Below are 26,562 nucleotides of genomic sequence, written 5' to 3'. Positions count from 1 at the left end.
AATACATAAGTTTGATTTCGTTGTTTTTATTAGCCACATTTTTCACATAATTTATTCACCTGGGAGAACATTGTGTGGTACGTAGCGCCTGGCGAAGTCATTGCTTTTAATTCGGTCCCTTTTTTATCACAATGATAGTCTTGAGATCAAGTTGCAGACAGACAAAGATTTAGTACTGTAGAGTTTGAAAAAACATGTTTGAAATTGAATCCCTGCTTCCTTTTGGGTCGCAAGCTACAGTTCATTTATGATGTCCAAGAACTCCACAAAAGGCCCTTTGAGAGCACAAATGTTCAGTGTCCCTGAACGTCACTCCCAAGATATTCTTATCATTTTAATTGTTATATATTGTTATGTTATTGCATAATTCCTATCGGTCTACCAAATTTCACAGATTTTTTTTTTAGTCACGATTAAAAGTGTTCTCGACTTTGGACCCTGCATGGTGGGTTTAGTGCTCCTTCTTCAGCTTGGCCAGACCCATGAGGAGCTGGTCCCGCCTCTCAATCCGGGCCGACAGATGCTGCGGGTCATTGGGGATCAGCTCACACATCTCCTGTGGTCAGCAGGTAAGGAAACATTTGTCAGAAAAAAGCAAACAATATAAGGCTTTCAGGTGACGTGACCATTCTCTGACGGCCATATTGATATAGATGATTGCATTTCTAATTTTGTTTTTAACTGGAAACGGTTCCCTCCAAAACGGTTTGTGTTTAGATAATATTAGTATGTTAGCCAGATAACTGGTGAACCACGACTTCACTGCTGTAAACACATCTGATTGACTACACGCTGGATAACATGGGTTTAGCGTGAGCTAGCTCTAAAAAAGGAAGCACAGAAATGGAAGGTTTGATTCCAACGGTATTTCCTGACTGTGTTCTAGGACAGGGGTTCCCAAAAGTTTCAGCCCACGACCCCCAAAGTAACGGTGCAAGTGACTTGCGACCCCCCCATTATAAACATATATAAACATTGCGCGCAACCGCGCACGCACTATAGGCGTATCCAAACACGAGCATACTGACAACACAAAATAACACACAAAATAACACAACAGTTTTATCTTGTGTTAAAATCATGGCTAAAATATGTTATTTTTAATCGTTTTTAAATTTTTATTTTATTTCTGGAAATTAACTTGCGACCCCCACTCTCTGGCTCGCGACCCCCCTGTGGGACCCGACCCCCACTTTGGGAATCACTGTTCTAGGAAACAGTTGACCATGCTCGTGTAAAGCAGAGAATTCCTTTAAAACTTAATAAGCGGGGAGCTGCTGAGCTTCCAATGGAGTAGGACGTTTGTTGAGAGTCTCCTGCAGGTGTTAAAGCCTTGCTGCGGGTACTTCGTCTCCGCCCCGCGCCTCGGCCTCGCCCGGTCCTGATACCCGGTCCTGATACCCAATCTAACCAAACGGAGGCCTTGAAGCTCGAACTGCTAGAATGTCTGAGACAAGACATTGCAGAGATATTTAAAACAGAACTCCGAGCAACACTCGGGGAGGAACTATCTACCATGAGAGCTGACCTACAATCCGTGAATACACAGCTCGTGAATGACAAAGCTGCTTCGGATGCCGAGTTAGCATTACTCAAAAAGTGCGGTGGGGGAAATGGAGATGTCGCTCTCTGCCTGTACGGACGACGATGTTGAGCTGAAGTATGAACGCTTAATTACCGAGTTTTCAAAGTTGGAAAATAAGTGTGAGGACTTGGGACTCCAGATCACGCCACAACAACAACAACAACAACATAAGAATCATTGGTGTTCCAGAGGTCAAGGCTGTTAACACTACCGCTGTCACCACCCTGCAAAAGGATGTGCTAAAGCTGGACAAGGAGCCGCTGCTAGACCAGGCACACAGATCTGGCCACCCAAAGCCAAGTCCTGATGAGCGACCTCGTCCCATTATTGCCAGGTTCCACTATTACACCGGCTGACACATTGTTTTGCGGCGAGCAAGAGAGGGCTGACGGACCGCTGCAGGAGATGTGAGGATGTCCGTTTTCCCCGACCATACTGCCAAGGTAGCCCGGGCTCAGGCCGCCTTCAACGAGCTTAGGAAGCAGCTGCGGGACAGTGAGGGAGTCCACTATAGTCTGTTCTACCTGGCCCGACTGCGGAGGTGTGAAGAAGGACTTTGTCTCAGAGGAAGATGCCAAAGCCTATGTCAAGAAGATGAACATTGGGTGATGCTTCCAGATGTCAACCCTCTTTCTTTAGTTTACATTTTAATATTCTGTACATCTGACGTTCAGTTACATTGAGGTTGTTCTTTTTCTTTTAAAGATTATTTTTTGGGGCTTTGTTCCCTTTATTTATGAATGACAGTGAATAGACAGGAAAGGTGGGAGAGAGATGGGGGATGACACGCTGAAAACGCCACAGCCTACATGGGGCGCACGCTCTTACTGGGTGAGATAGAGGCTGCCCCATTGAGGTTGTTCTTAATTTGAAATTAATGCCTATTTGGGCATTTTATTTTAATTTTTTTGCCCTTTATTTATTTTTTGCTACACATAGGGTGAATTGAAATGATGGGGTGATAAAGTAGTCCGGTCTAATATGCTACAGTGAGCAGAGTGTTCATACTTCCTCCTAGCTAATTAAAGTAGTTCTAGTTTGCAAACTAACCCAATTCACATCCTATAACTTTTAGGTCAACCTGCCATGGGGTATTTCAGTATTAGTTGTGCCTTGATGCTATGTCTGACTCTGCGGGAGTATCTCTTGAATTTAGCTCAGGTAATTCTCAGAGTTGCTGTCAGTTTTTGTGGCACGCCACGCCAGCCAACTCATTTTCTCACTTGGAATATACGTGGTATGGGCAATCCTGTCAAAAGATCCAAGGTTTTCAGTCATCTAAAGCGGCTTAACGCTGACATTGTGTTGTTGCAGGAGACCCATCTTAGACTTAAGGATCATCATAGGCTCCGATCTCCCTGGATAAGTCAGATTTACCACTCCAATTTTAACTCCAAAGCCAGAGGAGTTGCTATTTTAATGGGTAAAAAAGTTCACTTTCTACCTAGTGACGTAATTGCAGATAAAAACGGCAGATATTTCATAGTTGTGGCCACATTAATGCAGACTAAGGTGTTGCTTGTCAATGTGTATGCACCTAATTTTGATGATGTTGAATTTAATAATAGATTACTCAATTTTCAACCATGCCCCTTAATTGCTATTTTTGGGACTTCAGAACAGTAAGATCAACTAAATTTGTCAGAGAAAGAAATTTAGTTTCACATCTGTACTAGCCAGACGTAGACGTTGAATTCTCTTACAATGGAAGTCTCCAAACCCTCCTTCACTTTCACAGTGGCTCAAAGATGTTTTTCCTGAAACTTGAGAAAATTAAGTACAAGTTGAGAGGTGACACTGATCTTTTTTTTTAAAAATATGGTAGCCTTTTCTATCATATTTCACAGACTCCCAAGTCTTACCAGACTAAGTTCTGTTTTCTTTTCTGTATATGCATATTATTCCAACTTAGCCACAGTGGGGTGTGGTGGGGGAGATGTTTGCCTTATTTTATTTATTTATTCTTTGTTTCTTTTCCTTTTATGTATAATTTGTATTGCTCTGTAATTTTGTCTTTTGTGTCTTTTTTCTGTTAAAATATAAACTGTACAAAATGTCTATTTTCAAAACTTGATTCTGATCTCAATGAACTGTTGAAAACAAGGAACACAGAGAACAAAGATGACAACTAAAAGGAGAGAAATTATGGAAAAAAATAAAAAATAAAATACTTAAGGCCAACCACATGTTGCTTTGTGTTGCTTTTAGGATAGCATTAATAAGGCCAACGTTAATTTGGTGTGAATTTATGTTCTTGCATGCATCTCTGCTGTCGTACCTTGAGAAGGAGTAGAAATTATGCTCCTAAGTGGGAATCTGTATAAATACAACTTTCATTAACATGCAAAGGAAATATTCAAAGTGAATGTCCTCTGTGATAATAGGATTTTCTTACAACTCTTTCCAAACTCGTGTACTGGCTTAGAAGGTTTCTAAGCGAGGCAAAAAGCAGCAGAAAACAAGACTGACTGCTAGTGCTCTCTAAACGAGTTGACCTTAAGCTATTTATTGCCCCAGCTCAGGGTTTCCTCACATAGTGACCTTCTGTGGCTAACATTTTAACAGCCTGTGATAGCATGTGATGAGTAATGCATACTAAGAGAGAGCAATTTGGCGCCTACGTGAGAAGAAACTTTTTTTACTTCCGGGCATGCAAACTAAAGACACCATTAATAAACGTGTTTATTAATATCTGTTTTGATTAAAATTCCTTTGATCCAGACAAAGGAAAACTGTGACAGTTTACACATGGTTGGCTTCTGGGAAGTTTCAGTAAAAGTGTAATCTTTTTTGCTGTCGTCATACTTACATTTACGATGCTCTTGGCTCCCTCCCCGCCGGATAAGACTGGTACAGGCCCAAAGGAGGTCAGGACTCTCCTAATCCCCTCTCCATACCGTTTCATATAGTCTTCCAAGCCTGTGGGAGGACAGCTAATCAGAGGGAGGAAACATGGGCACAACAACACAAATCTTACAGCAGTTGGTTCACATATGCATCACAACACATCATAGACCTGAAGTTTCTTGCTCCTAAAAGTAAAAATTCTGCTCCACTCCAGGAACACATTGTCATAGTGCTCAGGGTAAACAGAAGCTATCCTCAGCTATTCGGGGCTCCCTGCAGGTGAACAGACTGTCAGAGGCATGACAATATTGAATAGAACTTTTAATTAAAAGTGTCAAAAAGCTTCTTCAAATTATACAGTAAAATGTATGGCATTCAACCGTCTTGTGACTGAAGTTATGCACCTTCCTTTTAGAGAATGGAACATGCTTCTCTTCTATGTAACGTGACTGACTGACATGTGACTGGTTCACTTTCACTTTTGTAAATTTCAGATATAACATTTTTCCCTGCTTTGCACCTCCAGACATCACTTTGTTAAACAAATTGATACGCTTGGCTGTTTAACACATTTGGGCATACCCATAACACCTTTCTCTGGTACATCTGCAGAACTACCATATATTTGCAGCCTACACTGAATTTAAAACATGAAAATGCAGCTACAGAAGCAACAATTCAAGCACCAATACCGGGCATAGTAAGTGTTTGTCCTGTCAAAAAACAGGATTTTCTGCCAAATTTATAATTGTATCCAAGGCACATTGTCATGGTTTTCTTCTACAGTGAAAAAAATATAAAAACAGTAAAGGTGTAGTTAATATTTCCTATCTTTTGACCAGCCTCAGTCTTTTGAATTTGTTGACTCCACAGAGAACCACTGAGAAAAACTACAAGACGTTTTAATTAAATGTTACTGTTCCGGGTGTCGTCATTCACTCTGAATCAAACTCTGTGCATGTTACACGCCTTGTAGAAACCTGTCGGGCCCTTCTTTGAGGCTTTGGTTAACTTTCAGTGTGAATCCTTCAGATTTATTTTCTTGTCCCTGTCATTGATTAATCTTTAATGATTTATTTGTGATGTAGGAAACTGGCCCTATGGCTGATGAATGATTTATGTGCTGCCCAAATAAACCGTTAAAGATTAATAAAGGAGGGCTTTGGCTTTCCTCGGTTTAAGGGGGAAAAAACCTTCTGCTGTTGGAACTTTGCTGATTAAGTCAGCTGCAAATGAATTACAATTAATTTAAATATACCTTTAATATCACATAATGACAAACAATAATGATAAAAGTGAGGTCCTGCATCCTAGACGTTTTATATATAGTTATTTGACAGGGACAATGCACAGCTCCTTAGCAGTACCAGAGTTAGTTAGCTATAAAATCATTTTAATCTGTAGTCCCTGGGCAGGAAACAGAGAATAACATCTCTGTCAAAAGGGTAATCTAACAGTATGAAAATACTTACACAGTAGTAAAATAAAACAATCAAATTTCATAGTATTAAACTCAATATCTGGATATTGAGATAGAGATATCTATATATACTATAATATATATCTCTCTATATATATATATATATATATATATATATATATATATATATATATATATATATATATATATATATATATATGATGTTTCTGAAAATTAACTGTAAGAAACTGGTTTTATTTTAAGATAAAGAACAATCTTAAAAGCTGCTAACAACTACTGTTATGAGCTGGCTGGACAATTGATAGCTGATTACTTGCTTAAATGCAGTAGCACTTTTATATAAACATCCTTCAGCATGCAACCAAATATTTGGGGATCATATAATTGATTGTGTCCCTTAATTTGGACATAAAAAAAATAACACACAGCTAAGGCTCTATGAGGCAACACATGTCCCCAAAACATCCGTTGCCTGAATAAAACATATCATAAAGAGGGTCAGCGCTATGGTTTGTTGACACACACTAGGTTTATTTTTGCAGCAATAAAAAGCAAGTGTGGCGCAATCTATATAAAAAGAAAGATATGCCCAAACTGCTTTATAGCAGATGTTTAATTAAAAGGCAGGGTTGGTAACTATTTCCAACATACAGTTTTTAATTTATTGTTTTAAATGGTCTTTACACCCCAACAGCAATAAATAACTATGGGTTCTGAAAAAACGCCCACCAATCACTGCCTTGCCTCCGCTTGATGGAACCAATGATATGCGTCCTTGCCCAGCAGACGGTACTCTACCCCTCTGGTGTACAAACCTGAGCTCGGGGCGTGTCATCGCTGCCCAAGTTAATGCAAGTCTTCTGAAGAATGGAGTAGCCATGTTTGGTTTCAACATTACGTGTAATAATATTAAGAGTTTGCTTACCGGTAAATGAGCCATGAAGTAGTTTTGATGAGTAAATTGCGATATTTCCTCCACTATGCTCTGAGGGAGTGACGCAGCGGTGTTTGTGCATGTCAGGGGGGCGGGGTTCGACAAAGCCCTGGGGAGATGCTACTTTCTAGTCTTGCCAGCTTTTCAACATTATTAATCCTGGCAGGTCAGAAGATGCACTTTAAAAATAGTTCTCTTACACTAAGTGTGGCACAAACAAATATTGTATAAACCTTTAGTCTTTTACTGTAGTTATTCAGACAAAAGATTTAGACCAAATATGTGAGAAAAAATATCGCTAGAAAACTTATCAATTATAAAGTTTAAACATAATTTTACTATCTCATGTTCTATTCTGAAGCTGAACTTTGAACGTTTACATCAAACTTAGTGGGGCACATTATATATGACAGAGCAGTGCGATAAGTACCATCTACCCTCAACCTAATAGACTTTGTGTGGGAGGAAGATACAAATGTTATTTCAAGCCATCTTTTGCTGCCATTGTCTGACTGTCTTCTTAAATGTTTGTATTCCATGCATCCAAATCAAGGTTCAAGCCCAGCAACAGCACACATTATGCTATATATTCAGGGTTTATGCACTGGATGATTCAAGTAAATGGCAGGCTTCCAGAGCTTCCAAAACAACTCCGTTATGTGTCTGTAGAGTTTAAAAATGAAAGGAATGTCAGATTACATCTTTGACTGGTTATTGGCCCTTCAATTCTTATACCATGCTTTATTACACAACCTCAATTTGCTGTCGAAAAACCAAGTAGCGTTGCATTACCAGTTTATCACCTGGCTTAGTTTGCAGTTGGTCTTGTTTTGTTAATGAACGGTTTAGCTTTTAAAAGGTTTCGTCCACCTATGTTTTGAGTCACAAAAATTTAATTCAAATGCCTTTTATAAGGGTAGCAATGAAAAGTATGTAGCTTGCATCATTGTCAGTGACAGCAGCAGTAATCATCTTGGAGATACAATGATTACAATACAATACACTGCTAAAAAGTGTCAACAGTTTCGATAGAAACTAGCCACTTTTCTGCTGTCCACCTGTATGTTTTTAACTAGTGCTGTCAAACCATTAAAATATTTAATCGTGATTAATCGCATTAATGTCATAGTTAACTCGCAACTAATCGCAAATTTTTATCTGTTCTAAATGTCCTTTGATTTCTATTTGTCCCTTTGTTTTTTCTCATTTTAATGCTCTTAACGTCTCATCATCAACATCAACACCAATCTTTGTGCAAATGTTTTTTATTGAAAACAACACTGGCATATAGCCTACTGTAGTGTTTCACTTAAAATTCTTACTTGGACCAAATAATCTCTCACACAATGTAAAACTGTCCATCAATAAAAGGGTGAAAAAAAAATACTCTGACGAGGGGGCGGAGAAATTGCATCAGCTGTGTGCTGGGCCATCAATTGGTATTTCAGACTGGACGTGCAGCAATGATAGCTCAGTTCATAACGACAAAACACACATAACTTTTGGTCTTGTCAATGGGGCCATTTGGCAACTTTTAAAAAGTAAACGTTACATCCAGAATCTTATTGGCATCCGTTTCGGCGTCTCACGCTCACCATCCACTCAAAACGTAACGTTACTACTCTTTGGCCGGCTCGCAAGCCCAAACAAGTGTGTGCGACGTGCCTGTTGTTTTGTTTCCGGTCTAGCTTAATCCGGTGTGGTGTTGTAGTTTTTCTAACATTACTAGTTGTTGCAACAGCATGTGAAAAAAAACTACAAAGTTTGCTAGGCCAAAAAGAACGTTAATCTCGCAAATACAAAAATTGACAACGTTAAGATGGGTTTGCCTTAACGCTGCTAACGCTTTTAACTGACAACACCATTGTTAACACTTGCACACTTGTTGCTAACATTGTTGGCTGTATTTACATAGATAGATAGATGCAGATCTAGATGTAGATAGATAGAAAGTTTGCAAATTGAAGTACTTTTTTTCTGAGCAACTATTTTTGCATTTTGGTTGCAAATGACAAACAAACTAACTAAGCTTTTGGAGCTCTTGGCAAGTGTATGGAATATACTGAGAATACAATTGGAGAAGGGAGAAGTGGATCATTCTGCTGGGAGTGTTTTGAAAAGTTTTGTTGGACATTTTGATGCTTTTGTTGCTGTCAAATTAGATCACAATTTGATATTGTTGTAGCTGTTGTGAATCTGAACTGATTACATAAAAGAGCAAGCTACAAACATTTCAGATCTTCCTTCCTCCTGCAGACTAATGGCAGTAGGTTTTCAGTGGATTATTCCTTTAAAAAGGATAATGCTCTCCTGTGCAGGTACATGGTTTTTACAAAAGCAGTCATTCAAGCTAAGCAGAAAGAGAGACAGAGAGCCTGAGTGCTCCAGTATCTGATTGGAATGATTTAAGCATGGGAAGTAACAACGGGAGTAGGTCTTAGCATCTTTTGTGAACATTATCATACTACTGTTTCCTGAGCAGAAAAAGGACTGTAACTATGGTTAGAGTTGGCAACTGGTTTGAAGGCCATGATGTGGGCTCTGGGAGTTTTGGATTACTGGTGTGAGGGAGTGCATTCATCGCTACCCATCAAAAGGCTGCTTTGTTCTGCTAAAGTGTCCTTTTTTCTGTTTTCTCTGTGTGTGTGTGGTGTGTGTGTGTGTGTTGTGTGTGTGTGTGTGTGTGTGTGTGTGTGTGTGTGTGTGTGTGTGTGTGTGTGTGTGTGTGTGTGTGTGTGTGTGTACATAGGCATGGTTTCTCTCTGGATTTCACACTAGCCTTTGATATTCTCCATCTCCCTGAGGGTTCACTCTCACTCTACCTCTGACACACAGTGTGGTACAGTACATGTATGCTGGGCTGAGACATGGGAGCTATATCACTGCTGACTAAAACCATTGTGGCCATCTCTTTTTATTATTTTTACTTTTCGGTCTCTCAAATCTTTGCCCGAAACAAAAGCTTTAAGCTTTTTTTTTGGCGGTGACCTTCTGTTTACGTTAGCAAAATGTCCAAAAAGGGAACAGTACCTGCAGGTGCATTGAGGTGCATCGTTTCCATGGGACCTAAGAAGGCGTAACGCATTCCTAGTCCCTCTGACATCACCAGGTCAATGTCCTTGACAGAGATAAAGCCATCCTGATGGAGTAAGAGAGGAAAAAACACTTTATTTACATAAATCGCCCTTTGTATTCCTTAATTGACTTACTGCTTTGTACCTTTTTGTGTATGTACGACTAGAACTGCCTACAGCAGCTTTCAAGACAAATACTTTTCAACCCTGAGCCATTTATCAAGTAAGTAAGTAAGTAAGTAAACTTTATTTCTATAGCACTTTTCACAGACCAGGGTCACAAAGTGCTGCACAAGTTTATAAAGAAAAATAAATTAAAACAACATACAGAAACAGTAAAACACAGTATTGAACTAAAAAACAAGTTTAAAAAAGTGGGTCTTTAATCGTTGTGTTTTTAACTGAGTTCTCTGTCTTCCTGGATGCAGAATTTGAATAGTTTGAATAAAACTGCAGCTTAAAATTTTGTCTCAGGATATAAGAACACATTTTCCCTGGCAGTTCAGGCCAGGTAGGTCAAAGCTGTTTAACCTTAGGAATTTTAGACAAACCAAATTCCCTTTGGTCCATCAAACCACCATATAAAGTTTCACTAATCAGCCAGTTCTGTGTCCTTATGATTATTTAGGAAGTACCAGGAGGAGAAGGGCTGAGGATGGAAGGATGGATGAAAGGAGTGACAGAGGGAGTGGTTCAGGTAGTCGTTGGGTTAGAGATACCAGTTGGCCGACCACAAACGAAATCAAAGCTCGGATACAGAGATAGACAGTAGGGTGAGCAACAGGAGAGGGACAGGGTCGTCTTTGTTTAAGTCCTGCATCCAACAACGGGCCTGTTTTCTGAGCAAAGTGGGACGGTGGGTGGGGTCTTTTCTCCACCATAATCACTGGGGGCAACTAGCCGCTTTCTCAGCCGCTCTGCTTTCCAACGCTGGCCCTGACTCAAGGACTGTTTTCTGTGTGTGTGTGTGTGTGTGTGTGTGTGTGTGTGTGTGTGTACAGGGGTGAGGGAGGGTCGCTGTTATGTAAGAAGGATCACAGGCCACTCTCAGACCACGGGCCTTGATGCTCAATCACAAACCTCTGGTCCTATTTCGATCTTTATTGGATTACCTTCTCTGGTGTTATTGAAAGACTTGAAGGCTGTGTCAGAGTGCACGGTCATAACGAAAGTAACGGTTTAACAGCCTCTGTAGTACAAAAGTTGTTTTTAACTTATCATAGGAAAAGCCACAGGTGTTAGTCATGGCAATGTTTCAGTTAGCCAGCATGCACAGAACCAGGACCCTGAAACAGAAGAATCTAAATAAAATTTAGCGATCATTAAATTCATTATTTACACATTTGCTTTTACGACTGTCACATGTCAAATATAGCTATACATGTAGCCTCCTCCAGTCTGGACTCTCTCTCAAAGGTCAGGAGCATTGTCAAGAGTGTTTGCAGTTGGTCAACGTCGCAAATTTGCTAACAAAGTTTAGAATTTACTGAATTCTACGCAAAGGAAGGATTCACATTGAAATTAATTGCTTTAGGCACACTGTTACAATGAGACGTCACGCATGATTCTGTAACTATTATTTTCTTGTTTCCTGCAAACTCAGTCAGTTTAGACTGATAAAATACACTCACCTAAAGGATTGTTAGGAACACCATACTAATACTGTGTTTGACCCCCTTTCGCCTTCAGAACTGCCTTCATTCTAATTGGCATTGATTCAACAAGGTGCTGAAAGCCTTCTTTAGAAATGTTGGCCCATATTGAGTGGATAGCATCTTGCAGTTGATGTAGATTTGTGGGATGCAAATCCAGGGCACAAAGCTCCCGTTCCACCACATCCCAAAGATGCTCTATTGGGTTGAGATCTGGTGACTGGGGGGGGGGGCATTTTAGTAAAGTGAACTCATTGTGATGTTCAAGAAACCAATTTGAAATGATTGGAGCTTTGTGACATGGTGCATATCCTGCTGGAAGTAGTCATCAGAGGATGGGTACATGGTGGCCATAAAGGGATGGACATGGTCAGAAACAATGCTCAGGTAGGCCATGGCATTTAAACCAGGTCCAATTGGTACTAAGGGGCCTAAAGTGTGCCAAGAAAACATCCCCCACACCATTACACCACCACCACCAGCCTGCACAGTGGTAACAAGGCATGATGGATCCATGTTCTCATTCTGTTTACGCCAAATTCTGACTCTACCATCTGAAGGTCTCAACAGACATCGAGACTCATCAGACCAGGCAACATTTTCCCAGTCTTCAACTGTCCAATTTTGGTGAGCTCTTGCAAATTGTAGCCTCTTGTTCCTATTTGTAGTGGAGATGAGTGGTACCCGGTGGGGTCTTCTGCTGTTGTAGCCCATCCGCCTCAAGGTTGTGCGTGTTGTTGCTTCACAAATGCTTTGCTGCATACCTCGGTTGTAACGAGTGGTTATTTCAGTGAAAGTTGCTCTTCTATCAGCTTGAATCAGTCGGCCCATTCTCCTCTGACCTCTAGCATCGACAAGGCATTTTCGCCCACAGGACTGCCACATACTGGATGTTGTTCCCTTTTCACACCATTCTTTGTAAACCCTAGAAATGGTTGTGGGTGTAAATCCCAGTAACTGAGCAGATTGTGAAATACTCAGACCGGCCCGTCTGGCACCAACAACCATGCCACGCTCAAAATTGCTTAAATCACCTTTCTTTCCCATTCTGACATTCAGTTTGGAGTTCAGGAGATTGTCTTGACCAGGACCACACCCCTAAATGCATTGAAGCAACTGCCATGTGATTGGTTGATTAGATAATTGCATTAATGATAAATTGAACAGGTGTTCCTAGTAATCCTTTAGGTGAGTGTATAACTCATATTCAGTAACGTGCTGTTGTTAAAAGATGTAGAAGATAAGTGTTGGCAGCTTGCTGACAAGTGACAGTTATTAATGTCTCTTACTCGTGTACAATATAGCCTGTAACCTTTGACGGATCAAACCAGAATTAACCAGTTTCTCAAACTGTGAGACTTCACAACATACTACAGCTGACTTATGAGTCTTTATAAAAATTAAAATAAAAAAAATAAAATCACATCCCACAACTTTTAACTGATGTCTTTGAAATAAGCTGTTAGGATTTTTGCATCAGAACGGAAATAAATTCTATCACTGGTAACTATTGCAATAACTTGCATCATTCATTATGCATCTAACTATGGAACAACCAGGTGTTTACATAAAAATGGAATGAATTAAAAAAATGTTATCCATTTATTTGTTGTTGTTTTTAGTTTTTTAAATTGGAGCCCCATTAGCTCCCACTGTAGCAACACAGCAGTGCTGCATTCCTGGTTGTCAGGCTTCCAGTAAAGAGGTAATTTATCAGTACTGGAATATAAATATGGTCCAGCCACTTATTCTGAGAATTCACTTTCTCCTACTTCTACAGTGTGAAATTACCCAGCTTCTTTTGTGCTTAACCACCTCCCAGAACAAATAATCTTGGGCTGAATGGAACATTGTTTCCTGCAATCCGACATAGGTTATCATGGGTTATTGGTCTAAATTTTCTAGACCTTATCACAGGACCATGAGAAATGAAGTAAGTAGCCGTCCTCTGTCAAACATTTCCAACAATTTGGTGCCTATTTCAGATTGATTCTAAACAATCTGGAGAGAGTCCAATAGAAGCAATGCATAATCTCGAAATTATGCGTGACGTAGTTTTAATAATCTTCCAGATTCTATCCCACTGCTCATCATCCAATGTGATACTTAGATCCCTTTCCCATGTCTTCTTGAGGGTTGTCCAAGCTCCATTCCCCAGGTTTTGCATAAGCATAGAATAATACCCAGATGCCCTATGACCTTTTCCATATTTTAGCAACAACAACAATTTATCTAAACATTGTGGTGCCTTTGGGGCTGAAGAACTGGATCCAAATATCCCCACTAACAGATGGCGAAGATGCAAATATCTAAAAATAAAAATGATGACCTAGGGAGTCCAAATTGCTGTACCACATCCTCAAAGGACTTCAATATGCCACAGATCCCCCTTTGTGACAATTCCATTTTCTAAGATCTACCAGTAAATAACATTTGTTTTTCCAACCTGACTTAATTGGAGCCAGGATCAAATACTGTGCTATGAGAACTGGGGCCTGTTGCACGAAAGTAGAATAAAGATATCCAGGATAAGTGAAAAAGCGCAGCTTGACTTAGTGTGACCTGCTCATCCCGGCTTAATCGGTTGCACGTTTGCCGAGCCAGGATGAACAGGTGGAGCTACGTCAAGCCAGGTGTAGATACACAGAACAGGCCCCCGGAGACTGACTGATGTTGAGGATTCACCTGCTGATCAACTTTGACAAGAGGAAGTGTTCAAAAAGGCAGAGAGTTCATTCCTGTCATACAGGCTTTTTCACATTACTTAGACAATTCTCAAAGGTGCATGAGAAACTTCAAACTATGAGATTTTTCTTAACTTAATTGAGCATGTCCCAGAGATATAGAAACGAAAACCCGACCACACTTAAAACTAAATTCTCTAAATTTGGTTTCACTTAAAACTAAATGTGAACGTGTATTTTACAGGCCTTTTTTACCACAGACATTTTCACTTGTCAAGGTAGAAAAGGGAACTAATGTAACAACTAACATCAATCATTGCTCTGATCCATTTAAGTGTCACAACAAACAATGCCAGGTAGCCAACATGGGCAGTAGCAGGAAATCAAATACCTCCTACAGTTAATATAAAATAGTCACATTTTGTATTAGCCTTTCACAGCTTATAAACTAAATGCAAACTAGATCAGACAAATCTGTGGTCATAGATGAGCTCCTAGTTTAAATATGTCAGGATGTAACCATTTCTATGTTCTTTTACATACAGTACATAGACAAGATGTATGTTAGAAACACTCAGCTATTTACACACCGAGCTGCCTCAGTTTGAGGTGATCAGCATCCTCTATGTTGCATTCAGCTGGAGTGTCTTCCAGGAAAAAGTCCTGACCCTTTAACACTAACGTGGCATTTTTGTCAGCTGGGACCTAAGGGTGCCTCAGGGTTAATTCTTGTTAACAGGAGCCTCACAAGTGGGAGATCCATGCACAGTATGGAATGTCATGTAGATATGAGTTTCAGCTTTCACAGCTCTGTATGAAGACACAAATATCATCAATAGTGGATACATGGATGTTATGTTGCAGCCAGTGCAGAGTCAGAAGGGAGAGGGACACAGTAATCTCTGCTTTATTTCCTTAAAGTAGGCAGAATGCTTTTAGTCTCAAAAACAGATGTTAAAATGTTACAAGTCTATATCCTTCGCTTTCCACTTCCAGGATTGCTTTGGTGCTGCAGGAAATTCTGTATTTTCCGTTTCCTTCCATTTTGTTTGTGTCGGAATTTTAAATTTGGTGGATTTATGAGGACTATTGTTGACTGCTCCTCAGATCTCTGCAGGATAAATTGAGACAGCTAGCTAGACTATCTATCCAATCTGAGTTTTCCCTCGCAAGGCTATTTTGCAGCGACTCTGTGCGGAGTTTAGCACCGCCCATGAAGATTCTGATTGGTTTAAAGAAATGCCATTAAACTATCCCTGAATGCTATGTGGAGTAGCTAGACTCTCCTTCAATGCAGGGTCTGGTAAAGCGAGACTAAGATGTTACCCATGTTGTTTTCTTGTGTTTTGTGCATTGACTGAACTAACAAGGGCTCCCTGCCCACTTAGCTCCCGGCCCACTTAGCTCATCAGCGAACCAAGAATCTCAGATTGAAACAAAAAGATGAGAACAAATTCCCAGAATCTTTAAAAAAATCCAAACTGTGATAAACCCAGGGTCTTTGTTGCAAGTCATCCCACACTTTTTTCTTATAATGCCTTTTTCTCTCTTCTTGTGAGTATCTAATACATCCAACCAACAGAAAATCAATACAGGTGTTCCTTAATAAGCTTTTTTTTTAGTGCTCTGACAAGTGTCACATTCCTGTTTTACTCCCATGAAAGAAAAATTGGCATTTTTTATGTTCAAATATGCCTGCATCTAAATACCAAAATAGAAAAAACACCTCACATTATGTAGGCCAAATCAACACAACACTTTCACAAACCACCACAGCGTTAACCAGTGGCTCTGGTTGTATGTAGGCTCAGTGGTGCTTTGAGCTAAATGCTAACATGGTCACAATGACAGTGATAATATCCAGTAATTGTGAATGAATGGTTTTTGAGATATTTAATTGTATTGTGATTGTATTGGATTGAACTTAGTTTCATACAATGTTCTGGTAATTGTCTATTTACTATGTATGTGCAAAGAAGACTGGGAAAATATACCCAGCTGTGACACAAACAAAACAAGGGAGAAATTGTTAATTGGCTTTCTCTACACTGATGTTACTATGCATTAGGCTGCACTGCTGTGAAAATAAGAATGTAATGTATAAAGCTGAAACAATTAATCAATTAGTTGTCAACAATTAAATCAATCGCCAAAATATTTTGATAATCGATTAAATCAGTTTGAATCATTAAAAAACAACAACACGTAAATAATATTCTGATCCAGCTTCTTGGTGTCTAAATTTAACAACTGAGCATGAAAGTAAATATGCAAGCTGTCAAAAGTATTTTTTTCTCCTTGAGTTGATTTGAGAATGTAGGTTACACTATGCCAAGGCTTTGATGCAAAACTTGTTTGCTTGGATAGCTTCTGACATATGATGATGAGGGACCAACCTTAGTATTAGTGCAGCAGAAAATATTTCCCTTCATGCATTCATCCTTCTTCTGTAGAGAATCATTTGTAGAGAGGGTAAAAAATAGTGTAAAATCACATGAGTAAGTTAAAATAGATTTCTATTTCCTTCTTTCAATGTGTGTTTCAGTGTGTCTTCTCATATGTTTTTCAAGCTGCAAACCCAGTTGTTCTTCTATGTTAAAATTACTAACAACATTGTGTGCTGAGCGTCACACACACACATTGTTGTTGCTTGTGTGCCACCCTTCCATGATGGGTCATAATTAATAAGTTTCAAGTCTTATTGTTTTCACGGTTCAAGCCTTTTATTTTGCTCTTTTAAATTGTTTTGTTGCTACTTGCAGTTGTCTTATCTTGTGTGTACTTTTGTGATTGTGTGTGTGTGTATGTGTGTGTGTTTGTCCATCTTATACAGTTACACACTGTAACCTAAGAGTACAGTAATGTCAGAGACAAGGACACAATATGCTGACTTAGCTGTGAAAGGGACACTCTTTGTTACACATCTCCAACAGAGAAAGAAGAGGGAATTGAGAGAGTGATAGAGAGAGAGAGAGAGAGAGAGAGAGAGAGGGAGGGAGAGAGAGAGAGAGAGAGAGAGAGAGAGACTCCCTCTTTACGGTTATTATGTCCTGTGTGTGTGTGTGTGTGTGTGTGTCTGTGTGTGAGTGTGTGTGTGTGTGTGTGTGTGTGTGTGTGTGTGTGTGTGTGTGTGTGTCGGCACTGAAATGAAAGATGGGATTTGTTCTAACATACTGTAGTAATTCATCCACAGAGAGGGCAGGGCTAATTCATTACAACTTTAATCATCTTGTAATCTAGTCAACAGTCAGTATGAATGCATTTTATAATTTCCCATCCTTCTTCCGATCCCCCCATAAAAACGTTAGCTCCGTGATCTTAAGACCTCACAATGCCTTGTGTTTCTCACTCCCGCTAAGGCCGGCAACACACTGGCTGCGTTGCGCGAGCGTGGCGTTTCTGTTGCGTGTCAGCTGCGTGGATTTTTCTACGTCCTACACACCAGAAACGTGTCTGACGCAGCGCTGCTGTCGCTGCTGCTAGGTGACGTACAGGGAGGGCAATCTTGAACATAGCGCCAACAGATTCAAACTCTGAAAACTGGGTAAACATAAATATATAGGCTTCTGATTTGATTAAAGCAAGACAACGTAGGCAGTTTTGACGGCAACATAGGTTACAGAATATATAGTTCTGTATGACAGGTGCAATATTGAAAATATGAAAATCGATTTATTTTTTACATTCATATCTGCATTGATGTCAAAACCTAAAGCCTTCTAAAAAGGACACCTAGCCAAAACAGCAGAAACTCCACGGATTCTTGACGGACAGGACAAAATAATGATACAATTGCTCAATGCAAGAGCAAGAGCCTTTTGAAACAACAACTAGCAAAAAAAAGTACCAATGACTATTTAGTACAAAAGTTTATGAATCTTCTACAGAAATATCTGCTGCTACATTATATAAAGACTGTAATTTGAGGTAATTCGAATGTCTGTGGTATTTGAAGCCTGAATCACAAAGAGATATCTTCATGTGAGTCCAGTTCAGGTAACAATCATCACACTCATCATCCTCATTATCATTCAAACCATTTCTTCCATGAGTGATCATGTAATGGTGCCTGTCATCAGAGGCTAAAGCTCATTTACTCTCATTGTGTTTCCTTTTTGGAAGGAGACCACGGAGATTATAGCAGAGGTGAGCGGCCAAGGGCCTTCCTCTTCTCTGCCTCTATTAGAAAACCATCAGCAGCTATACTAAGCATTACAAAGCCTCACTCAGACTGAGGAGCTCTCGTCCAGAGATAAAACAAACTCTTGTGTGTCTAACGTTATGAGGACCTTCATAAGAATTGTTTTTGTTGGATATTAATATTTAGAGTCATATAGTTATGGCATATAGCAATTTTTAACTGGCCGCAAAGTGCTGCCTGCTAATGTTAAACAATTGTACAGCTTGCTCTTGGGGGAATTACTGGAATTGTTGAGTCTTTGGGTAAATTATAGAGTGTGGTCTAGACCTACTCTATCTGTAAAGTGTCTTTAGACAACTCGTTATGATTCAATACTATGAATAAAATTGAATTGAATTGAACACAGAACGCGCAACGCACAGCCCACACCTGGAGTAATCAGTTGCCACCTCGTCTAATTTTTCAATGAGATTCCTTTCGAAAGAGCTCTGATCAATGGTGTAACCTCATGATGATAGGTTGGTATTTATGCAAGAAAGAGTTCAAATGTAGTTAACCATTCACAGGGAGCTTTTAGGGCATGAAGTGGACACTAGGTTGCAGGAATAGATCAGGAATGTGTAAAACTAGTAGTAGTATCTCACAAATATAGAGTCACCATAAAGGGTAACCATGTTTCAAAGAAATAGATCAACTGACCGGTGCAGGACAAGAAGACTATGAGAAACGCAGTTATTCTGCTGTTCATTGGTCATTTGTGCACAGACATCCGTGTGTGTACATAGGCGGCACCTGTGTCAAGGAAGATTCTTCAATGTTTGAATTATGCTGGTACTTGTCATCTTTGAAGTCTTCATTGTCATCTGCGGTCAAGCCAAAAACTGGTTGATAGAAACAAGACACTGACCTGCACCAGCCTCCAGGACTCTGCAATGATGGCCGCCTGCACTCTGTTGAGGGCGAAGCCATCGATTTCTCTCTTCAGACGCACGGGCACCTGCTCAACCTGAATCGAGAGAAATTAGTCATGTCAAGAAAGGCCATACTGTATCTCTTAAAAGGTTTTATACTAAAGAAAAGTGTATTTTCACAGGGTGGTGGAGGGGGGAATGGATGTGTTTTTGTTCTTTTTTAAAAGCAAGAAAAATGTCAAACCTGCTACCCTTTGTTATGACTAATACAGCTTGTAATAGTTTGAGGTTTGAGCAATACAGGCATTTTGCTTCCTCATAAACCTGATATTGACTCATTTTTTGCATCTTTCTTGCACGTAATGACATACCCAGTATTGTGTAATCTTTGATCTTTACCTTTGTCATTAGGGAGTGGGTGGTGTCCATAACGCTTGCTGCTGTCTCTGGGTGAGGTACCAGCTCCACCAGTTTCACGTAGTAGGGTGGGTTTACCTGGGCAGCACAGGACAATCACACATCACACAGTAACTACTGATATTCCATGTTTGTGAAAAGTTATTTAAGTTATTGCATAACATTTTCTATCATTAGACTGTATACACTACACTTAACTACATTATAACGCCAATTTACACTACAATAATCTGTATTAAACTACTATTTTAGGTTAAATTGTAAAGGTAACGGTTTAGAGTCAATAGGCATCACTGCTGTTGTGAGTAGTCCGTGATGTTAGAGGCTAGTGGTTAGTTTTCAGAGTCAGCAGATAAAGGGCTGAAGGGCATTTTGTAATTCCCAAAAGTATACTCAAAAAAGGCACAGTATGACTGTTTCATAAACTACTGGGACACTGATAAAGATTGCTTGTTTGTAGATATCAAAAACAAAATAGCTGACTGTGGTGAGGCAAGCCAGTGACGGATGCTTCAGTCCAAGGTTGACAATGAAAAATGTGCTGTGGAAGCAATAGTTTTCCACTTAAACAGACAACTTATCAACCACTTTCATGGAAAGTAATTTGAAAGCTTGGTTGTAGTCTAACAATCCTGCTTCTAAAAACTGGTTCAATTGCATCAGCTATTGGAAATAAATATCTAGCTGATGGATTAGGAGAACTTATTTTGGTGATACATTACATTGTAAAAATAATGATAGGCTATTGGTGTTGGAAAGACAACAGATCTAGTGTGTATTTAAGCAAAAGTGGGTAGTTTAATGAGGCGAATTTGTGTTAAAGCCTGAGTACAGGACATTTACATTTAAAAGAACATCTGTTAAATTTAAGCCCTTGCCAAACAAGTTCACACAATGCTGATTAAGCCTATCCCTGCCAGGGAAAGCTCTCTTTATCGCAGTATACCTGTTGCGCTCTGCGGTGCCCTGCTACGTCCTGCTGTGCCATGTAATGCAGCGCAGTACCCTGCTATCCCATGAACTACTACAAAACTACTATTTCTTTTAGTCACTGTTCCATTATCTTTTATTGTGACTGTTATTGCCACTATTCATTTCAACCCCAACCGGGCCGTCAGACACCACCTACCAAGAGCCTGGGTCTGTCCAAGGTTTCTTCCTAAAAGGAAGTTTTTCCTCGCAACTGTCACACTGTTGTTTGCTCTGGAGGGAACAACTAGAACTGTTGGGTCCTTGTAAATTATGTCCAAACCTACTCTACCTGTAAAGTGTCTCGAGATAACTCTTGAATGAATTGATACTATAAATAAAATTGAATCTAATTGAATTGAATTGAATTATACTGGAGCTGTGGTGTCTGTGGCGACTCCCAGCCTGGTGCACTGGAAGTGATGCATTTATTGCATCAACCAGCCAGAGCTAAAGAGGGCAGGAAGGTGCGAAAGACCATAGCGATGGATTAGCATCTAGGAGAATAATGGAAAATCTTAAAAGCATCCAAGAAAAGTTTCTGTAGTGGATGCTCCAGATAAAAATGAAAAGTGGTGTTTAAATAAGGGTTAAAGTCAAATTAAAAGGAGGTCCTGAGGGGCAGGGGAGATGTAGCGAGCTCACTTACAACTAGGTCATCACCATGCATCAACAGTGTTTGGGTAATTAATCAGGAACGCAAAATGAATTTAAATGTAAACTGTCCATAAAGTTGTATTGTAGTCTTACTGCCAGAGGGCAGAGACTTAAGTTCCGCACTCCAGGTTTAATGTTAAAATAGTTCCCAATCAAATTCAATAATAAACGCCAGGTGCTTCCAACATGGCAGGAAAAAGATGGGTTATAACACCCAAAAGCCTAGTTTTCCAGACACTGATACATGATTAAGAAGGAATAAATGAAATAAGGGAAACATTAGATAGAGGTGTAATGTATGATAAGGGCGGGATACTTGTAATAACATGATTGGTGGATTAACTAAACTGGCTCCCCAGTTTGTAGTTCATTAACTTGTAATCCAGTCACGCTACCCACTGGAACCAGGACTGTAGCATCACTAACCGGATGGGAGACGAGGCAGCGACTCTTGTTCTGTACTTTAGAGAAGACGTTGCTTGGCACCAGACAGGAGGTGGAGCTGCTCAAGATGACGTCTTTTCCCACAAGACGCTCTATGTCCTGGAAGACGCTCTGCTTGACATCAAGCTGCTCAAATACGCACTCCTGGAAAACACACGCACGCACGCACGCACGCGCGCACGCACGCGCACACGCACGCGCACACGCACGCGCACACGCACGCGCACACGCACACGCACACACACACACACACACGATTGTGAAGTGAATAATGTGCCATTGCCATCATTTCTGTAACAGAGTAAGTAAATATCAACTCTGGCTAAAGTATCTGTAATATACAGTCTTACATATTATACATAATAATACAATCTTCTAATCTAAACACTAAATCAGTAAGTCAGTATTTCAGTCCTGGCAAAGCTCCAGCAAAGCATCACAGTGAAGATGGAAACTTTAGTCATCACAACAATAAATACATTTAGTTTTTTGGTGAGTACTACTATATTGACAATGTACGTACTCCGGTAAATACAACCAAAACTATCAATTTGGATAAACACCACTAAAGGAGAGTGAGAAAATTAATTTGGATTCGTTGATTCTTTAACTTAGTTGAGTTTTTGTTATTATAACAAAGATAAAAAATAAACAAAACACTTATTTTGTTTCTTTGTAAGTGTCAAACTGCAAACTACTATTGTATTCTGACAAATATGTTAAAGGCCAAATTGTTCTCACACTTTTAAAACCAGATGTTTAAATCAGTTTGGGCTCCGCTGTACTTTGTTTCATTGCCTGCCCTAATGGAGTGTTGGAAAGGAGTGGCTGTCAAATGCAATAGTGGAGTGTTAATATACTCTTAAAATGGCTTGGTGTGGAACTGCAATAACTGGCCGGGCAAGCAGGGTACTCGCCAAATGCGTGTGTAACAGTTTGACGCTCCACTCATTAACAGTTTGAGTACCTAAGACAGAGAACGACAGTTCTAATCAGACTTTATATTTAAACATCCTGTCCTTTCATAAAGTCTACACTAGTTTTTATTTTACTTTTTCTGTTACATGTCCACCCCAGCATTTTTCCTGAGGAAAAAACAATCATTAGTTCTCTTCATTTTGAATTACCCGTATATTCAGGATGTGATGTTGCTCAAGGTGAAGAGAGTGTAATTGCAATGGTCTGGAAACGTCCAGATAGTGGTGAGGAATGTGAGCAGTGGCAGTATAAGTATATATATCTAATTGTATGTTCTGTATTGTTCCCTTGGTAGGGCTAGTGTGGATTAATGTCAGTGACTATATGAGTTATTGATATATTGTCTAACCAATCTGATTGAGACAAACCCCTGCACTCCCTCTTTTCCTCTACAAAAGACCGGATTAATAACAGAATCAAATTTACATCAGATGGTTTCATGCTATCAGGAAATGTTAGGCAGACTATCTGAACAGGAACACTGTGCATATTGTTACGTGGTATTTCCCCGTTTCTAAAAAGTCCTCTAGTCTTCCGTGTTAAAGTGAACTCTATATATAGAGTATTGATTTATTCTGTCATTACCTGTCTCTCTCTGTGTGCTCTGATCACCACCTCTGTGAAGAAGAGCACTATTGTCTGCTTTAACAGAGTAATGGTGGTCTTTTTCAAGTGTTAAACATGACATGAGATAAATATGAGTGTTCATTGTTGAGTGTGTGTGTTTGTGTTCTTAGCATGACAAAGACATGATAATTTACCGTTAAAATGTAATGTTTCAACAGCCGAGCAACTATTACCATGGCCTCCTGACCAATGAACATTGTGTCAAGGAAAAGCTCTACTTCTGTTAGTTTGTTCATATAGTCAGCTCATAAAAATGCTCATGAAACATGGCGATATTTTAAAAAAGCGCTGAGACAGTATATTCACGTTAGATTAGGGTTCTGATTTACATACATACACATATATATATATATATACACATATATATACATATATATATATATATATATATAACATCCACAAGGGGAAAATTGGTCTCAATTGTGCAAAATGGCAAACCTCAGCTGTTAGATGTATGTGCTTTATTCAACATTTTTTGTGGTATCGTAGAAAATGTCACACACATTAACCAATGATATTGTGCCCCCTCGAGGACAAGCAGTGTAATTTAAAAATACCAGAACACACTGTACTGAGAATAATGTAAACAATCCTAAATTTGATGCATGACACATGTGAGGATGAAACAATGAATTCATGTGCTGGTAATGGAAGTAGTCTAGTGTGTCACCTGGACAAAGAAGGCTCCCTCCAGGGCCTCGGCCAGGTCATCGTAACAGCTGAGCAGGGCGAGCTGCTGCATGGCGGTCAGCTCTCCTCTCAGCATGTGGGCTTCCTCCAGGTCCCCCAGCTGCTTCCTGAGCCAACACAAAGTAATAGAGGACAGTTAACACTCACCCACACAATTTCTCCAAATACTCTGTGTGAAACAAATTGTCCTGTATGACATGTAACGTTAATCTTTTAATGTATAAGGAATCATTACCAAAATATAGCAGATTTGAACTCAATAATTCCATAAAAGCAGCATCTAGCTTCTAAATTATGTTAGCAGATTGAGCAATCAATCCAGAAATCCTTCAAGGAAAATATTCAAGAAAAGTGTTTTTGTGGCTGCCACTTATGGTAGCACAAAAGCAATTATTATGTAGAAGATAAAAATTAGTCAGCGACATCTCATAATTTAATCGAAAATAAATAAATGTGATGTAAAGTAAATTATACCAAACAAGGTACATTATACTGACTCTTCATATTTTGTTCACATAAAAGTTTACATTGTAAGCACAACAGGCAGTAGCAGCCCATTACTTATATATGGGTTAATGATTAATAAGATCCTGGTATAGAGTTTGTTTTCTCAGTTAGTTAGAAGGGGTTGCAGATTATCGTTACCGTACTGTATTAGGTTGTTGTTTTCTGACACTAGTTTTCACCAAAAGCCCTTTGTCATTTCACATTAATGTTTAACTAGCAGTGACTAGCCTATTAAACACGTGTTTTTAGGTTTGTCCATGTGTTTCTATAGTAAGAGGAAGTCATGGATGGTCCATCTATACATCTTATTAATGTTCCCTTTAATGTTTTGCGCACACACACACACACACACACACACACACCACACACACACACGACTATAAAGCCATACACAACATAAGAGTGGCTGATCAGCATCATATGCTAGAGAGTCACTCTGAGCACCACAAAGAAAACACCATTCAGCTTTCCTTTGTTGTTATAGGCTATTGTTGATATATTTTCTAATATTTACTCAGTGGAAAAAAGCCGTAAAACTATTGATCTTTGGGTAAGAGAGCAAATATGTCTAGTGGTTAACTGTTTTTTGCCTCAATTGAACATCTTTGACAGCCTACAACTACAGTCCGAGTTAACTTAAGTCAGATTAGGCATTTACCAGAGACTGTAAAAGTACATGTCTCAGTAATTTAGGGTACACTTCTCTTCTTAAACACATGGATTTAAGACTTTTAAAGACATACTTTATGACAACTACCTAAGTAATATCTACGTAAAAGAAGATCAAGAAATCACAAGTAAACACAACATTATTTCAAACTTAATTTCCCAGGAATTCCAGACAGGTCGTGTAAAGTTTATTTGCACAACCCATATGACGTGCTTGTCTCATTAGGCTTCACAGGCCCACGGCATCAACAATCCCACGACCAAGCTGAAGCTAAGGCCTAAGAGCTAAGGCCTGTGATCAGACTGACAGGAGGATGTAATCCAAATGCAGAGAAAAAACTAGGCTAATAACTTTGGAAAGTGGATAGAATATTAGATTAGATTAGATTAGATTAGATTAGATTCAACTTTATTGTCATCACACATGTACAGGTACAATGCAACAAAATACAGTTTAGAGAGTTTAGAGAGCCTCCGAGCCGCAGCTAGTAAAAGCGCCGCCACATGCACTCATATTACATATTATTACATACATTAAGACTACATTAGAGGATGGTTTATGCTTGATAAAGACTGCAGTAGTGTGTAAGGCTGACCTGATTTCTGTGATGGCCTTGGCCAGCCTGTCCTGGTTGGTTGTCATAGATCTTCACACTGTAGCCCCCACTGACAAACACCATAGCCCAGGAACGGCCTATCAGCCCACTGCAACACAGACACATAGATCATTTAAATGTTCACTCTTCACTGTAATTAATCACAATCAGAATCAGCTTTATTGACCAGGTATGAGGACACATACGAGGAATTTTCCTTTGGAGCATAGTTGCTCACAATGTGCTTACACATTCAAAACAAACAACCCAACAAACAAACAATATATACACACTAATAAAGACACACTAAGATATACATACTCTAAAACAGATACAATGTAGAGAGAGGAGGCAATGAAGAGTCCAATAAAAATTATTTAAATGTGGAACATAGTGCAAAGGGTACAGGGATAAATAGTATTAAGTTATTATATTACAAGTTATTACATTAAAACTGTCTCTATAATTATATCGAAATCCCATTAAACAATCTATACATTTTTTATATTAATGTCACAACTATCCTGGTCATTTTTTATTATTATCTCCGTCTTTGTTTTTCTGTGCTCAGTGCCGTCGTGTGTCTGCATCAACACTTCATTGACATCTTAATTATCTTTATTGCAGTTCCACTCTTGTTTTTTTGGTCTTTTTTGTACTTCCCAGCAGTTTATTCTTTCGTCCCTACACAGGGATGTCAGTTACATAGAACAATCCCTGCATGTTTGTCGTTATGCAT

The 26,562-nt window shown here is 39.4% G+C and overlaps 1 protein-coding gene across 1 annotated transcript; it reads right to left on the bottom strand.

Moving 5' to 3' along the window:
• Positions 1–10: 10 nt before the first annotated feature.
• On the bottom strand, positions 11–25,930 carry cryl1 (crystallin, lambda 1). Its single transcript, XM_032529982.1, is given in 9 exon segments — positions 11–556; positions 4,395–4,504; positions 9,838–9,946; positions 19,266–19,364; positions 19,669–19,764; positions 21,739–21,900; positions 24,032–24,158; positions 25,824–25,864; positions 25,866–25,930. Coding segments are annotated over 9 exon segments (891 nt in total). The 5' UTR covers positions 25,908–25,930; the 3' UTR covers positions 11–451.
• Between the last annotated feature and the right edge of the window lie 632 nt (positions 25,931–26,562).

This window comes from Etheostoma spectabile, chromosome 11 (assembly GCF_008692095.1).
Source record: "Etheostoma spectabile isolate EspeVRDwgs_2016 chromosome 11, UIUC_Espe_1.0, whole genome shotgun sequence".
Lineage (NCBI taxonomy): Eukaryota > Metazoa > Chordata > Actinopteri > Perciformes > Percidae > Etheostoma > Etheostoma spectabile.
The sequence above is the reverse complement of the archived record's forward strand: the minus strand, read 5'-3'. Positions and strand labels throughout refer to the sequence as shown.